The sequence below is a fragment of the Larimichthys crocea genome, chromosome XIII (assembly GCF_000972845.2).
Source record: "Larimichthys crocea isolate SSNF chromosome XIII, L_crocea_2.0, whole genome shotgun sequence".
NCBI lineage: Eukaryota > Metazoa > Chordata > Actinopteri > Sciaenidae > Larimichthys > Larimichthys crocea.
The window spans coordinates 10360590-10378894 of record NC_040023.1 but is presented as its reverse complement, the minus strand read 5'-3'; the positions used below and the strand labels follow the sequence as shown (position 1 = coordinate 10378894).

At 44.9% G+C, this 18305-nt stretch overlaps 1 protein-coding gene across 4 annotated transcripts in view; it reads left to right on the top strand.

Annotated features, from left to right (window-relative positions):
• The first annotated feature begins 373 nt into the window (after window positions 1-373).
• Window positions 374-18305, top strand: part of pvrl2l (PVR cell adhesion molecule related 2 like) — a 250335-nt gene continuing 232403 nt past the window's right edge. For 2 of the 4 annotated variants that reach the window (XM_027286635.1, XM_019270775.2), the window contains exon 1: window positions 374-1102. In XM_027286635.1, coding sequence (XP_027142436.1) covers window positions 1012-1102 — 91 coding nt within the window. In that variant the 5' untranslated portion in view covers window positions 374-1011. The remainder of the gene's footprint in view (window positions 1103-18305) is intronic. The other 2 variants (XM_019270776.2, XM_010743455.3) reach the window with 2 other exon arrangements.

Sequence of the window (18305 nt, the reverse complement as noted above, 5' to 3'; positions counted from 1 at the left end):
ATAAAGTTACTTCCTGTTTTTCTTCTTTAGTATTTACTAAATCAATCAATCAGTCAATTCATTGATTGGTTGAATGATTAAATGACTCTTACACATTCAATGCATCCATACTTAAAATTCAATAATATACTATTCATGGAGTCTGTATAATGAGGACGTTTCTTTTGTACTGATCATATTGTATGAGTCTAAAAATAAAAAGTCAGCCTGTCACTTTAAAATGAATGCAGTCCATTTGTAATGTGATATAATGGAGTACAAGTATAAAATGGCATCAAATGGAAATATTCAAATGAAGTACAAGTACCTCATGTAAAGTATCTGAATAAATGAACTCAGGTCAGTTTATTTGTCATATAATCACACAAAGGAGCGGCAGGTGTCAGCAGAACACACCCTGAGTGTGTCGAGCACAGGTATGCGGGTGTGTGTGTGTGTGTGTGTGTTTATGTGTTTATTGCAGCCCTTTACTTTGCACTGCTCCACAGTCGGGCTGTGCAGCTGGAGCTGTGCGGGCTCAGTATTACGGCTGAAGTCCTCTTGGTGACGCTCTGCTGACATCACTCCGATATTCCCCACTCAGCTCTCCGCATCACACACACACACACACACACACACACACACACACACAGACACACTCTCCGTCCACACTTTTTTTTTCGTTTCCATTTCGCTCCTCTCGCCGTGACCAAGACGCACCATCAGCCGCGGGCTACCTGTGCGCACTGCGGCCGGCCCACACAGGGAGGGGTTCGACTCTTCCTGTCATTAACAGACTGAAAGGAAGAGAGAGAGAGAGGGAGGGAGAGAGAGAGAAACTAAACAGTCCAGGTTAGAGAGCGGGGACACATACACAGAGACAAGAGGGAAGAGAAGCCGCAACTTGGCTGATTTCAACGCAGGCAGTCTGAACTGAGCTCGAAGTTTCGGAGAAGGAATAATCTGGAGCCCGGTTGCCCCACACAGCGCTGTTGTGGATATTTACGTCCACCTTGTCTCCTCCGTAGAAGAATGGCGAGAGATTACGCGGCGCGCTGTCCGGTTTCTCCGGTGAGAAACACCTGGCTGGTGGCGGCAGCAGCGATCCTCCTCGCAGCCCAAGGTAAGACGACTCGATCCGTGTTCAAATCACCGCCAAAGCCGTCTCTCCGGGCTCTGAATGCGGGGAAGCCTGAGCACTTCCAGCCGCACCTCCCGCGCACTGGGACTGCTGCGTGCTTTCACTGTGTCGCGTCCTTGTGTCCTCTCTGGAGGTTTCTGTCGGACCGTGAGAAATGCAGTAAAAGTTTATTGTCGGATCATAAACCGCCGGATAGGTGCGTGGTTTGGATACGCCACGAGAACGCGAGGTGTGGCTCTCCTGGTTCGTGGTTTTTGTTCTAATTCCTCGCAGCTCCAGTCTGCAGGTGACTGTGTTCAGGGAAACCTAATCCCCTCTGAGCCGCTACAAACCCTTCCAACACGGCCAACCTGTAATCTGTGTTTACCTGCTGGAAAGTGTCTCATGCGGGGAAATGGGGCGCGATCACAGCCGCGTGTCTGATTACTAACCATTAAAATAATGGCAGGAATCGCTCCTTGTTCTGCAGAGCAACAGGGTGGTGATGGGGAAACCCGGGCTCAGCAGAAATGAGACGTGCCCGGTCCTTGCTCTTTTCTTCAGTGGCCCTTCAACAGTGATTCCTGAGAGCCCTTAATGAATATTCACAACGGTGATCCAACAGTTAGATGCAGATGCTGTGGAAATATAAAGGTATTGTAATGAATTCTGAGGTTATAGATCCTGGTGGATTTTTGAGACCAGTGCTGACATGGCTGATATACTTTTCCTTTTATACACACAGTCCCATTTTAATTGAAATAATCCTTTAAAGTTGTGTTAATTAAAGGGATGTGCTGAGGCAGGCTCTTCCAAAGTTGAACAAATTACTCCTCATAAATGACAGCAGCAGCAGCAGCAGCAGCAGCAAAGATAAGAGGGCACTACTTAACATTAAAGCTGCATGAGCACAATCCATGAAAACACAATGGACAAAAAAGAAAAGTCTGAAAATGACGTCAGCTGTTGTTTACATACCTGCCAGATGTGTCTGTGCTGAGCTGATGTGGACCGATCCTAACAGCCCTGTGATATTAGTTGATCTGTACTGTGGACTTACTGTCAAGTGATGCAAGCGCTATGCAAGATACTATGAACATTATACCGATACCGTAAGAGATAAAAATACCAACATTCATGCCATTCAGGTTACTTATTTAAAGCAGCACAGAATGGAAACTGTACACAAGCCTGTGTTGCAGCACTATGTGGCAGCTGAGTACTGTTACTCAACAAGTTACCACAAATAAGAGTACTCTGAACTCACTAATGCACGCGATTATTTGATATATCACATCGTAAACCAAAAAAGAGGCATCAATAAACGTGCCAGTGATTGCCATAGCAACACTTTATGTCCCTATAAGAACATTACAGTGATAGATATGGAAATAACCATCGCCACGAGCTATCATAACATCACTGAAATGCATCGCTGAGTAACACAGACATGCTCTAACTCCCAACAGAAACAATTTCCAGAGTTTTATTTTTCCCCCGACCGGGACCGACTACAAAATTCATAACAGCAGGCAGTCAGGCTACAGTGATCGGTCTAAGAATCTGTGAACCCGCTCCGTCAGCATGAATCTGTCAGCCTGTTGTTTTCACCTGGGTGTAACTAGTATCATCTGTCAGAGCTGTCCCCAAATTGTCACCAAGGAAAAAGGAAGATGGGTCATTATGGAGCTGGGAGATATGTCGTCTTGTGCGTTGACTCGCCTTGGAGACATTCCTCTGAGATCAAGGCAAATGGGAGGGCAGGTTATTTCAAGGCCCCGAGCCTCCGAGCCGGCGCTTTGCATTTTGTTGTAGCATCTGTTGCATGATAGGTGATAATAGATGACTTTGACTGAGCGTACAAGGCAGGAGGACGATTTAACCTTGATTGGGATTTCCTTTGTGATGGCATTCTTTCTCTCTGTGTATAATTGGTGAGCCACGAGAACAGGAAAACCCCAGCGTGACGACCCAAAAATGAGAAACCGTGGCGCTCGAGAACCCTCGGTGCTGTGAGCCGTGCAGCACAGGTCGGCGTGGGGATGACAGATTCAGACTCAGCTGAGACTCTGCTACATCAGGCCTGTATTGTTGAAAAGCTGTCACATTGTCATGGCAGTATCCCCACAGGTTATGAATTAATTTGAACGTGCAACAACACAACTGCCTTCTCAGAGGGAAAACCTCCACACTGGCGTTTCAGCTACTTAGCCAGTGAGGTAGTGACACTGAATGCAAAATTAGAAGCTTGATATTTCCAAGATTATCCCGGCATATGAAAGGTATTTTTTTTGAGCAGTTCAAGTCCGGCTGGTGTTTGTAGATGAATGGTCTCTGGGTGTTTTTTAATTATGAGGAAAATACAACAATCGATGTGAAGAAGGGGCAGCGTGAAGTTTAAAGAGCTGCGTTAACCTTCAGTAAAGCAGACAAAATAGAGCTGAGAGGATATCATTCCACAGAAATGATAATTAAGTCACTTCAGGTGCCCTCCACCCCCTCCTGAGTCGGTCTCTATAGGCCCGATCCGGTGCTAAAATGTCAATGATGATGAGTCCCCTCGACGGCTCGGTGCAGACGAAGGGCTGATTAGCTTATCACTTGGAGAGCAGGCGGCCGATGATTATCACCCTGAGAGCTCCGCGGCCTGATTATCGAGAGCTCTTATTAATGACTCATCGTCTGCCTCGCGTTGCGCCATGTTGCTGTTTGTTGTTTACATATTTGTGCAGCAGCTCTGGTATGGATCTGTGTTGGGCTTCTTCCATCTGGGAGCCAGTGCAGGAGAAGGTTGATGAAGAAGCATTGGAAGCAGCCATTGGCTGCAAACAACCATCTGCTTTAGTGTCCCACTGGTGGGGTGGAAGGGAAAATGACATATTTTATTGTAATTAATATCCACAGGTGTAGCTTATGTTGCATTTTAAATGAAAAATCCAGAGAACCATTCAATTTTCCTGCTATAATTATAAAACCCAGAATCTAAACACGCAGGTTCATGACATGCATCTGTGAGCTGCCCACTGCTGCCAGTTTGCCTGTTTGAATTTTTCTCTTTGCTGGATGTTTTAGCTAATTAATTATTAGAACAAGCCCAGAGGCTGAAAATCTTCTGTTATTTCAAAAGCAAAGGGCAGTTTGAATAAAAATGCCAGTCATTTTCTCAGTTCAACAAACAGCGTGTTCTCTCTTTGCATGAATCCTATTTTAACCCTGCACAGTCTCCTGACCGCGGGGATAAAAAAATAATTCGGAGTCTCCACCATCTTCAAAAGAACCAGTCTGTGGTGAAGAGAGCCCAGTCCCATTGTGGCTGATGGCAGATAGACTAAATGTCAAGGAGTGTGTCTCAGGAGAAGTGATCTTATGTGTGCGAGGAGAGGGCTGAGGGAGGGGTTGTCATTGTTGCCTTCAGAGCTGATCATAGGTATCATCGCCGGGTTGAAATGTCAATGACGTGTTAAGCAGCTGGATGCTTCGCAAAGAGACTATTTGTAGGGGCTTAATGACATGTTTTAGCATAGAGCCTTTTTATTTCTTTTGTTGTTGTTGTGAGCTTGTTTATAAGGAGCTCTGCAAAGTGTATTTTCCTGAAGAGTTAGAGTGCTGTACACACAGTAGCAAGGCTAAAAGAGGTACAAGCCATCCAAGCTGAATGTAATGATGCTTATTTAATATAATCATGAAGTAATGAGCCTCTTAATCTGAGACACCCGATATTAAAACAACAAGCCGCTGTCACGTGGGGGGACCAGAGATGATCCCTTCTGGCTCCTGACCTGCAGTTTAAGGCGCGTTGGTCCCCCGGATTCAAATGTCAATGGTTCCTGCCGGTGAAGCATGGGGTGATAATCATCCCCTCGAGAGCAGAGCGCTGGTGCTCATTGAGAGAGTATTAATGACTCACACACACAAAGACAAACTGCATGGTAATGCTCGGGGCTGTTAGTGTTGTGGCCGGTTGGTTTGTCATTGTCTGCGCTGTCACGTGTGGTGGTGATTCTCACCTGGAAAAGTACAAGATGAATCTCTCTAATTAACATGCACATGGTGTTGCGTCACATATATCATGATTTGTTTGTTTAAGCTTCCATTTTTCTTATTGATCAACCATTAAAATGTTAATAACTTCTCAGCATTCCTTGCAGGCTAATGAGCGTTGGACTTGCTGTGTATTGCAGGGTCTTGCATAATGCTGCTGGTTTGTTCTTGTCCAATCAAAGAAGTTTTTATGCTCCCCTTTCCTAAAATTCCCCATTGCAGCATCTTACGGCCAGAGGTAGAGGTCGGTCACTCTCAGAGATTGGGAACAGGTTGTCATGGATACGGCTTTTGTGGATGAGACAATTTCACATCCCTTTTGTTGTGCAACCATGTGTGGTGTGTGTATGTCTTTGTTGGACCTTTTTAAAAGAGGCTGGTAATTAGGTGGAGGAGCGTGGACTCTGCTGTAAGAAGCTCCTTCAGTCCGCAGAGAGTCCAGGAATCAGGTTTTTATTCATCAGTCCGCCTGCCAAGACCCGGCGAGCATGTGTGTGCACGAGGTCAGCATTTTTTATTTTATTTTTTTTTCTCTTTTCATTCCACTACAGAGGAAACCGGTTACTAAGCAAATTCCCGATCACATTTCTAGAAATAAACCGTATCATGGCTAACACCTTGGCATTCCTTAGTGATTCCTCAGCAAACAGGTGTCAGTGGGAAGAGAGATTACAGAGAGTTGTAACAGGAACGGGGCCATGAATCACAATGGAGCCGGTCCAAGGATGGCCAGAGGAAGGTTTTTCAGCTTTCACTGCGTCATGAATGCCTTTGCAGATCACACACGAGCTTTCTCTCCCTCCACACACACACACACACACACACACACGATCAATGCGGCCACCCTCCCTAGTTTGACTTTTAGCACCATGCAGAGTAAAGAAAACTTTCATTTTCCCGTTCTTTTATTCAGCCGTTCTTTCTCCCTCAGTCTTATTCTCTGTTGCTCTCTCCTTCGCTCTCATTCTTTTGCTCACGACCCTATTTTTCAGCCGGGCCTGGCTGGCTGCCGCTCTGTGGCGGCTCCCGAGCGGGGGACCTTTTGTTGGAACAGCTTTTGGTGGAATTAAAAAGGGTGCCAGTACACCCCCCATCCTCCTCCTCTCTCTGCCTCCCTCCGTCCACTCTGCTGCTCTCAGTTCTTCTAGGCCTCATTGTTTAGAAAGAGAGGGAAGTAAGGGGGGGGTAAGAGAAAGAGAGGGAAAAAGAGAGAGAGGGAGAGGGGGGGGCTTGAATTTGAAAGTGTGAAAATGTTTAGACAAGCGTCCCTACGCTGTCTCTGTCCCAGTCCGTCCTGAGCTCGCCTGTTCCACAGACCAAGGCGAGAGCAGCAGCGTCCATCCTCTCCTCCTGTTCGGTCACTGTTTCCTCTCCAGATATAGTCTTGCTGGTGACAAAATGGAAATTGCTTTCACCGTCTGTGTGGGAGTGCAGCGGTGGGTCAGGCTGTGACGTGACTTGATGACATTTCCTCTTGTACCCATGTGGGCAATTAATAACCACGGTAATATTGTTTGCTTCACTTGTATCTTGAAGGCTGGAGATTCGTTCTGCAGACGGAGTTTTTAAAAAGCCTGAACTACATCGATAATAACTGCAGTGAAAATCACACTGGGTGGAACAGAGTGATTTACAAGGTGATTAGCTCTGAATATTAAAAGTATCATTGACATTCAAAACAAGACGCAGTCATCAAACCACTTCTCATTTTAGTGTTTAACTTTTACAGCCACCTTTTTAAAATTAATGCCGTCGCATAAATTTGAGACTTTGCACTTCCAGCTCATCATCTGTGTTTGTACTCACTGACAGACTCTGAAATGACGAGAGCCGGACGCAAAAACTCAACTCAGACCACGACGAGGACAAAAACTGAATATGAGCAGCTTCATAAAACAAAGTAGGATTTAATGCGGCGGTGTTGTCGTAGATTAGACGGTACAGGTCTTCCTATTCTCCTCGTATTTCACCGCGTTGTTCTCAAAAGGATGCTGTGTTCAAGGGCAATTGTGTACCCACCCCTACAGTGAGTGTCATCATTTAGGTTGATATTTGTTAGCTTCAGAGTCAGTCACATCCTGTTCTGCTTCAGCTGAGTGGTTGTAAAGTAAAAGCTTTTTCATTTCTGGAGATGTCTCAGATGCCGGTAAGGTAGAAAAAAATAAATAAAAAGTCAATTTCCTTTCTTGGTTCAAGTGGTAGCTCTGGAAAGGCCAGGCCATTGTCAATTGTCTTCAAAATGTGCCTGTATTGCTATTCCTAAACCCATTTCCTTTATAAACCTTTTAGCAGCAGATATTATTAGCCATGCAGGGAAATAAGTTATTTATCGTATGCTTTAACTTTTTACCATCCTGCCTTGACAGCTCTCTGGCCTTTCATTTGACCCCCCCCAGAACTACTTGACTTTTCGTACTCTACTGTAAAATACTAACCAGCTCTACCTTATCTGAATTTCATAACCCAGCACAAAGCATGAAGAAACTTAATGTCCTCTTGGAGTGAATGAAGAAACCCAACACCTCAGTGAAATAATGCAAATGGACACGAGAAAGAATAGAGAGAGCATCGATTTATCTCTGCTCCCCCGTCCATAAATAACTGTCCTGCTCTGCGTGGCCTGGAGACTGTTGGCAACAGGTTGTGGAGGTCAGCAGAGACAGAGACAGAGAGAGGCTGCGTCTGTATTGATGAAATGTTAAAATGCAACGAGGCTAAACTCAGTCGGCCTCCTCTCACCTCTGTCAGCGTCCTTGCATCCTTCAATATCATCTTCCAAATTGACTGCATCTCCCCTCGGTGCACGTGCACGTGCGTGCGTGTCGATAGCGATCGTCTTGATCGACTGCGTGCGCTCTGACAGCGTTGTTTCTCATTTGCATAACGCAAACTAACATCTCTCCTCTTTTACTCCCGCTCACAAGCGACTACTGTTCACGAGCAGCACATTTCTATGCGAGTCACACGCACATTAAAAAAAGAATACCGGTGTCATTTAGAGTTACAGCCCATTTACTACCGCCTCCGTCTAGTGTACGTTTCCCCCAATCACACTGAAATGCTTGCCATATGTAATTAGATCACTCTTGTCATTTTTTTAATATACAAGCTGCACGCTTATTTCAAACCTGGCTCCAGATGAAAGGCTGTCCTGGCAAACAAAGCAGCCACGTGTAAGAAAAAAAAGACATGGACGTGACAATTAAGTTTGTCAGGCTGCGTGTTTTTCAGGGATTGTTTCCTGGCGGAGACGACCACGTCTTCCTGCGAGTGACTGACAGGAAACAGACTGGTGAGCAGGTCGTGTCTACATTTTAAATTAACAATGGGACATGGGTTCCTGTCTGCCTTTAGTCAAGGACACTGATATATTCTCTGTTCCAGTGGCAGGTCACTGAATGTGTGGACTGACATGAAAACACCAGAGAAACTTTGACACAGCCAGCTCTGACATTTGTCCTAACTCTTACATTTCATATGATACTTTTCCTCCAAAAAACATAGAGGGGAACTTTTCACACATCAGAGTCTGTTTACATGTCTTGGGGAGTATTACTGGGACTTGTATAAAGCCTCTTGTTGTTCCAGAGAGAGCCGTGTGAAGCTGTGTGTCAGTACTTGCTGTAGACTACAAGTTTGAAAATAAAAAAAATCAGACGATATGAAGTCTGATCGTAACCGACCTCTGTAGCACCGCGTCATCTCTGCTTAAAGCTAGTGACTCAAGGCTACATTGGCTGCTACTTGTGAAACACCCAAATCTTCAACCAAATTGTGAGTGTTCAAGTTGCATTGTGGGTGATGTAGGCAGGTTTGGACAGGGAAGAAGAGCATGTGGAATAAAAATGATATCTAGCATCCATTTTCATTCTTTATTATAAGAATAACTGCATCGTGAGTCTGATGATGTTACAGGGCTGCAGTGTTAAATGGGTGGAGCACCTGAGATTCACCTGCTCGAGTTGCTTTGGATGAGCTTCTCCTCTCCACAGACATTAAACCCCAGATTACAAATGCACGTGGCAGAAATCAGCATTATGCATCCCAGGCTGGTGACAAACCCATCGTTCACACCGCATGGCAATATTCGAGGTGTCTAGTGAATCATTCTGTCCTCATTTACCCAGGATTTACCTATAAGTCAGCTCACACCTGTACGGTACACAAGCACAGATGTACAGGGAGGCTCCCCTCCCTCGCCTCTTCCCGGTGGCCACTGTTAAACCTGATTAATTGCTCCCGTATCCCGCGCTAATTCAGCTGTTGATTGAGAGATTCAGTGTGACAGCTGCAGCGCAGAGCTTCGTCATCCCCCTTTCTTCTCGGTCCTGACACCACACTGCTGCTCCTGAGAGGAAAAAAAAAGCCTCTTAACTCCTGACCTTCCCGTTTCTAATGTATAGCTGGGGGTCAGCTCTCTGTTCACACAAATCATGCAGCACTTTTTCTCACCTGAATCTAAAATTGAGGGTTTTTTTTTTTTTTTTTGACACAAAAGGTTGATATTCGCTTGACATGAAGCTATTCAGTATTCCCGACAGATCCAGACATCCGGTCTTTTGGCAACCGTCGATGGATGTTTTCATTTGCATGATAGAATTACAAAATTCTTTCAAAGGCAGCGGTTTTCAATTTTCTTCTTTAATAGTATATCATTGTCAAATGACTTGAGATATTGCCTGGTGCTTCTCTATAGGCCTTGTGGGCTTTCTTCTCACAGCTCATTTCATTATTTCCTCTTTCATGCTGCTTTGTGGTGCGTGCTCATACCTGTCAGTCAGCCAGAAGTATCTTTGCGTGTTTCTTTTCTCGGTGTTTGTAAGAGTTGATCCAGCCTGCCGTCCCCAATTAGACCAAATGAAAGTGCAAAACAGATTAGTGAGGCTGTTGTAAATAGCTACCACCGAACATCTGTCATCCTTGTAACCACCGTACATCTTTGCGGGCATCGTAAGGTTCGGTGTAAATGTGGCAGTCAGATGTCTTTGCACAAATGTTCCCAAAACAAAAGCCTGTTTGTTTAGCTTTGTGATCAGTGATTAAAATGATTCAGATTCTTGGAATGAGTGCCAGTAATGCAATCATGAGTAATATCGCAATAACCGTCGTCCAGCATGCAGCATTTAGTGCTGAAAAAAGGGAGTACAGCACTGTGTGTGTGTGTGTGTGTGTGTGTGTGTGTGTGTGTGTGTGATCTCATGACAAGCTCCCTCTGTTAGCTGCAGCAACAAAACCATGGCGGACTGCGTGATGGGTGAGGACGTGAGTTATTGTGACAGACCGAAAAAGATCTGCACACCCAAACCAAAGCTCTCTCTCTCTCTCTCTCTCTCTCTCTCTCTCTCTCTCTCTCCTCCTTTCACACTGATCTATTGGAAATGGATCAAAGTCAAGTGGCACAGGGATTAAATGGCTCACATGTCCAAACCCAAGAAATCATTAATGACATAAAGTTCTCTTCAGTGGCTCAAAATTTTCATTTACTGATGTCAACTGTCACAGAGCCAGACTGTAGCTGCACTCTTGTTCCACCAATGGGAGGAAATGTTTGAAAAGATCAGACTTTACAGGCTTTTCCACTTTAAAAAAGACAAGGATGTTCTGGTTAGAGCAACATTATGTAAGACTGGTATTTTTGGAAATTGGTGCAAGGCTAACAGCCGACCATCAAACCAGTGCAACAACACGAGACACAGCAGCCAGCTGATATTACTCACGAGTTCACTGGCTCAAAGCTGGACCTGTGTCTCCTCTGTGTTCTCTTAGCTTCGTCCATCAACGTTCTTTTTGCAATGTCTGCTTAGGCTGCTCAGCCCACTTTGGCCGGCCCGGCTCGGGTTCTAGCACTACACCAGCTCAGGCTTATCTTTCAGCATTCTCCAACTGGCTCCTCCTCATCGCAGGCCTGACAAACACCTCCTCCTCCTCCGGTGTTTCAAAACTCCACTACCACTACCCCGGTGCTTCAAGATCCCAAGGACTGAGCAAACTATCTTAGCGGTTAGTCTTCTGCACTTGCACTTCTGCCGACCCAGATCCCAATGTTACTAAGTTAGTTAGTGCAAGAACAGACGTACGGAGTGCAGAGAGGCACCATGCACCTGATTTACAAGTCAGTGTAGCACCAACTGAGAGTAAAGCTGCAGAAAGTTGATCAAGTTATAGGAAAACTGGTTGACCAGTAATATTAAATTAGCTTGGAGACATTGAAGAAAACCGTAGCTGTAGCTAACAGAAGCAGTGACTGTGTTATTGTGAGCTTGGCAATTATGGCAATAATCTGTTAATCTGTTTGCCACATTGAAATTGGAATATCCATCCGTTTTTTAAACAGCTTACCCAGTTCAGGGCTGCGGGGCTTGGAGTCTATCCCAGCATGCATGCACCGAGCGAGAGGCAGCGCTCACCCTGAACAGGTCCCGAGGGCGTGCACCCTGCGTCTGTCAAAGCGGCTTGAAATCGGAATATGAAATGCAAAATATGAAGGGAAAAAAAAAGCATCAATATTTCAAAATGCCGGCATATCGCAGTTTACCTGCAACACTTTGTTCTAGTGCAGTTTAGTCGTTTCATAGCAGGCAAACGAGTCAAATCAAAGGTGAAGCGTGCTCATTAAAGCTGCTCGTGGAGCTCTCCTGTACACAAACAAGAGTTTTTATTTAATTCACTGTTTCTCGCACATTGTGTCTTTGAGGTCTGACAAACATGTTTCTCATTACTCAGAAAACATTTGCAAAGCATTTAATTTAGATTATGCAATGTTTTCATCCACGGTTCTGTTACATCTCTTACTCACATTACTACAACTGTTAATCATGCGCCTCGTGTCACTCGTGCATCTGCATCCTCGTGCAAACTCGTGAAAACATTGTTCTTTTTGGTTTAACCACACGTCATGTGACTCATCAGTATGAGAAGAAGCTGGAACGAGTGGTGAAGGAACCGGTCCGTCAGGGCTGAGCTGTTTTCTGAGAGGGATCCTCCAACCAATCAGAGTCAGACATGAACTGCTGATTAATTACAGAGCTCCAAACATTTCCTTGTTGATAATTAAAATAGATTTGAACTCGGTAAATGTTGAATAAGGTCTTTTCCGTTCTTGTAATCTACTTATCTGCTACTACTCTACTACTAATCTACTTATCCACTACAACTTCATCTACTTATCATGCACTGTGTTCTTTGTGACTGTGAGGTATCGCCGGTATCATCATCCACAAAAACTGTAAGAATCTTGTGCAAAGCTGCATTCCTGTTTTTCCTGTTGTCATCACTACTGCAGCATGAAATTTTAAAATGGCCCCTTAGTCCATAGCTGAGAAGGTGAACTGACTGAGCCAGCAGCACACACACCCGTCCTCCCCTTGGTGTTTGTGCTTACCTCAAAAAAACTCCATTAACTAAGGAGTTAGGACTGGAAAATAGAAAATAACTTATGTGCCTGGGCCTCTGACCTATCCGCCCCCTCATCCCAGAGTCTATTTCCAGGCGTTGGGCTTTTTCGAAATGTGAGGATGATTTCTTAATCCCCACGGATGCATCTAAGGATGGAAGTGAAATGTTTCATCTCTCCTCGTCTCCCAGAAAGCCAGCGTCCTGATGGGTGGCAGACCGGCTGCCCGGTTTCTTGGCTGGACGGAGAGAAACGGTTGCTAATGAGATGTGCGCTGCTCTTCCATGTGTGTCCTCTCCTCTACCCAGCATGCCGTTTCTCTTGACCCTGTGGGTGTCTAAGCTATAAGCGTCTGGGTTTCTGACTGCTAATGTACAAAGTGACCATGTTTGAGCTGAAAAGTTAAACAGCGTTTCTCCTGTATGAAAGGCGGCGTGAAGGCGAGCGTGTTAATGAGGTGGTTTGGCACATCACTCATAGCATGAAACCGTGGCTGAGAGGATGGAGGAAGGAACAACTGAAAGCAAGAGAAGGTTGAAATGAATCGCCACGTGTCTCCAAATGAAATCCACCAAAGTTCATCGCAGATATATTTTTGTACTTTTGTAAAAACAATGTTGTGGATGCTAATGAGCTCTCCCCTCTGACAGTAAAATCTCATTAAAGTTTTATGTGTAGATTAAAAAAATGCAAGTGGACTGTGGCCCTGTGAAAGCACCGGACTGGTTGTTTGTTGTTCCTGTTTTATGGACTTTTTAGAGCTTGCCATGCATTTTTTAATTGATTTCACATCTTTCAGCCAGCCGCAGTATGAAAAAAATCAATGTGCAGATGCTTGAAACTGGCCAGGGCGAACATTTAGTCGTTATTTTTTGGACGTGTCACTCGCAGTCGTAAGCTGGGACCGCTCAGAAATGGTTTCCTTGTTTGTGAGTTTAAAGAAGCACAGATTTATGATGGCTGGCCGCCAAACGGAAACCTTTTCTTCAATGCAGGAAGCTACAAAAAAATCTAAATGATCATTTTCACAGCGTCTGTGTTTGCTTGTTGTTGCTTCCTGCAGCCAACTCACAGAAGGGGAGGGAGCTTCCCTCAGGTTGCATGTTTCAAGTCTCTGAAAGATCATTTTTAAAACAAACGGAAAGCATGACTGCAAATAAGAGACTAAATCAAACTCGCTGTCAGTGATGTAACGACGACTGGAGAACACTTAACATTTCTGTTTTCTTCCTCGGTCTTCGGTTTTGTTTGAATGGTTGGAACATTCCCATCAGGCACCATGGGAGATGTGGTTTACACAGGGTTGTGTGTTGTGGCTTAAGTCCTGGACTCTGCTCCAGAATTCAGTGGGTTTGTCTCTTAAATACATAATACTGTGTAGCACAGCACCAACAGTGTTCACCACATTAAATTTGACTTACCTGACATGAGGTGATTAAATAAAAAATTATATTCTAACTGTGAAAATGAAATAGGATTAATTAAGAGTCCTGCAACTTTTGCACAGCCAACATTAGCATTTTTAAAAACTGAGTCATGCAGTGATAAAGCACTGCCGTGATAAATTTCAGCATTACTTCGGAAAAATGAAATTCATTGGCTTGAAACTTTCCGGTTGATCCTCTGTCTGGTCTAACTGGCCTGCACAGAAGGCGATCTCAGCACCGAGCTTATCATTGCTCCATTACAACTCAGTTGGTTTTGAGATGATGGTGAGCATTATGTAATTGCTTGTTAGAACTAAATACGCAACGGGTATAATGGCTTAAATCCCAATTAGCGCAGTACATGTGTGTGTCTTCTGCAGCCAGGCGGTGCAGAGGAGAAACCGTTTGCTCGCTGTAACCTGCAGTTCAGAGCTCTGGGTTCTCTCTGTGCTTCACTTGACAGGGCTGACTGAACTGTTACTGCTATTCCTGGGTCTTTTTTTTCAGTTTTACTGGGATGCTGAGGTTAGTGCTCTGTGACAACTCTCACACTCTCTGTTGAGTGTCAGTGCACTGGCCCCTTTCTTCCTGAAATGATGGGAGTGAGCCAGGACAGGAGAATTTGAACGGGTAGAAGAGAGGGAGTATGAAGGTCCTAACCTCCCCTCCACACTGCCCTCTTCTCCCTCGCCTTATTCTCCCTCTCCTCTGCCTTTGCTCTCATGTTTTATTCCCAGAGTGTGACCCCCAGTGCGTTTTAAAGGCTGATGGAAGGCTTCTTCACACACACCCTTATGCACATTCAAGTGCGCGTGCACAAACACGACAATGATCCTTGTGCTGTCCGTTCAGCATGCTGATTCTACTCCACACACAGGGAGTAATTGCTATATACATGCACACGCACACACTCAGTCTGGTGGAACCACTCAAAGGCAGCCCCCTGACAGCTATCCAGTGGCAGCCCCTTCTTGCAGAAAACAGATAAAAGCTGTTTTTTAAGTCATGTCATTTCCCTCAACCCTGAGTCTTTTTTTTCTTTCCTTTTGGCAGTGAGGTGTGTGGGTGTTGGCAGGATGAGTGGGCGTGTGTGTGTGTGTGTCTCTGTGCTGACGTGAAGATGTGCATCTCGCGCTATATGTTTTTTTTCATGCTGGGTATCATCACTCTGTATTTGTGCAGGTGTGCAGATGAGACGTAACCGACTAAAGACTTAACCAGCGTCTGTGCATCTGCTAAAAGTCGTGAGCTGCTGCAGTGAGACGGCTCGGCGTCGAACATTTGTCCAGAACATCATCACGTGCAAAAATAAATAAAGTGTCTGTATAAAAATAAACTTCTGCAATCTGTCAAGTAGCTTCACAAGACCTTTGCCTGACTGAAGTATTAAATCAAGTGTTCGCATGAGTCAGATTTAAATAACATGTCTGAGAGCAGTTAATTAAGTGGTTGATTCAACAGAAATTAATCTGCAACAATTTTGATAATCAATTCATCATTTTTTTTTCAAGCAAAAATGGAAAATATTTTCTGCTTTGAGCTGATGTGAATATTTTCTATTTTTCTCTATTAAAATGTCAAATTTAGCCATTTTAGACTGTTGGTTGGACAAACAAAGTATTTCAAATTGTTACTTTGGGCATTTAAAACTCCCAACAGGTTGGGACGGTGTTTAGCTGAGCCGCCCTGTATGCGAAGGCTCAGTCCTCGCTGCAGAAGCCCAGGGTTCGAATCCCGACCTGTGGCTCTTTCTCTGTCTCTGTCTCTGTCTCTCTCTCTCTGCAGCTGTCTCTATCAAAAAAAGCTTTAAAACTCCCAACAGGCACGTTGGCATCGGTTTTTGTCTTTATTAACATTTTATCGAACAAACCTCGATCGATTGACTGATTCATTGATGGACTGATTTACATGCAGAAAATGATCAATAGCTGCAGCCTTGTGTCTGATCAATAAATAAGACCAGGACTCAGAGCATGCATTCAATCACACAAAAGCATGCATGCGATTTTGCAGGTGGGAATATGTCTGCATGCTCAAACGAACGAGTTCATGGTGTGGTACTTTAAGATGTGCACCGTGTAACTGTGACATTCCCAGTTTGACACTGACCTTTATTCTGTGTCGTCCTCCCATTTTCTGGCTCTCTGCAAAAGAAATGACAGGTTCTCTTTAAAAAACAGACATGGGACCTATATCCACACACAGCTGTCTTGTTGTGGGTGAATCACACCCTCCTCCTCCTCTTTGTTTCATTTGTCTGTCTGGCTAGTTAGGTGAATGGCAGGACTCTCAGCAGTGGAAGGAGTATTGTCACACAGATGTGTCAGCCCTCCCACCTCCTGTATCATCTGCTTAGTTGAACAGACACTACGAGGAAGGGCATCATTTTCCAATTTACGACCACAGATGGATTAATTATGAGCTTTAATCAGTCTGTTATCGCCACTATAATACAGACAAGTGTAGACACACTGCTTGTCCAGACTTACGCGTACACACATAAGTGATAGCTGCTGACATTTGTCGCACACAGATTGCTAATTAAACGAGATGAGATCGTACATGTCGGCCGTCTAATTTTTTGGCATCAGAATCGTTTGACCTCCAGTAGACAGGAGGACACGCTCGACCAATCGTGACACGAACTGGACAGGCCTCGCTAAGTTTAACAAACCAAAATGATTTAAAGCCCCATCTGGCTCATGTGACACACTAAGAAGGAGGAGGACATTCGTCTGGGAGCGTGGAAATGAACAGAGGTAGCACTCGGGATGGCATTCGGCATTCAGAATTAATTAGCCCGGTGCCATATTTGGAACGAGGCGGGACAAAGAGGGAAGATTTAGGCAAGAATGCGACAGACGGCAGCTGGTAACTAATCCAATAAATGATTGTGTGTTATTAAAACGCTCACACCAGCAGTGAGATTAAAGGCAGAGCTTTGAGTCTGTTTTGATTAATGAGAAGCGTGATTAATCAAGTCTGTCTCCAAAACACACACACAGGAACAGATGTTAACATGTGGACACACGCGTATACCCGCCCACAGTTTGGCTATCATAGTTTAGACTTTCTGCAGAATATTCCCAGTCTGTCGGGTTCGCCTGTTTGTTTGTACACAGTAGGCATGTTTCTTGTGTTGTGTGTGAAAGTGGGTCATCTCTGCATGTGGTAATCCGTTCGCCACCTGAGATTTGAAATGTTTCCGTGGTCGGCTTTATGTTGCATTTAGGTTTCACTCCCAGCCTTACCCCATCGGCTACTTTTTCTACTTTACAGGTGTGTCTGTGGGCGAGTCGGTGTGGTTTTGTTTGCACTCTGAATAAAATATTTAAAGAAACAAAGGCTTTGCACTCGGCCTTGATTTATGCCTCGGTGTGATTGTGCATGAATTTGTGGTTTTATGCCTCCGTGTCTCTTCCTGTGGTTTCACCACATAAGCTGTCTGTCTGTCTGTCTGTCTGTCTGTCTGTCTGTCTGTCTGTCTGTCTGTCTGTCCTTGATTTGACCACAGGTTTGTCTGTTTGTGTCTGCGTGGCTGCAGTCCAGCCGTGTGTGTGTGTGTGTGTGTGTGTGTGTGTGTGTGTGTGTGTCTCTTTGTGTGTGTGTGTGTGTGTGTGTTGTTGTCTGCCGGCTGCAGCGGTCTGATCTCAGATCAGATCAATGCAGGTTGCCACAGTAGCTGCGTTCACACATTCCATTACCATATTTGGGCACCGGAGCACAACGCAGATTACTGTCATGCCGCGGGCTTGTTTCATGTAACGACGCCTCTCCTGCTCTCCTCTCCTTCTAAACTCTCCCCTCTTCTCCTCTTCTCCTCTCAGACTCGCCCTCTCCTCTCCATGTCATTTCATTTCCTTTTTCACTCATCGCTGCTGTTTTTTTTTCTCCTTTATATGCCATTCATCACCTCTGTCCTACCCTTCATGTCACTCCTCTCCTTCTCTCTCTTCACCTTAACTCCTCATCCTTGGCCTCCTCCCCTCTATTTATCATTCATCTTCTCCTCTCTTCTACTTGGCATGCATCCCTTCTCCCTTCCTCCTCTTTGTTATTCTCCCCCTTTCCTCTCACCTTTCCTCCTCATCATTGCCCTCCTCTCATTTATTTGCCATTCATCACCTCTGCTCTCCCGCCTTCCGGTACTCTTCATCTCTGTTTGCCAATCATCCTCCTTCCTTCTGCCGTCATTCTGTTTCTCCTCTTACTCCCACCGTTCATATCCTCTCATATCCTCTTCTCCTCTGACTCCACTTCTCCTCCTCCTCCTCCACTCAATCAGGTTTCCTCACCGCTCTCACTTGAACTTCCTCTCTTGTTTCGCTCTACCTGTCTCTACCTC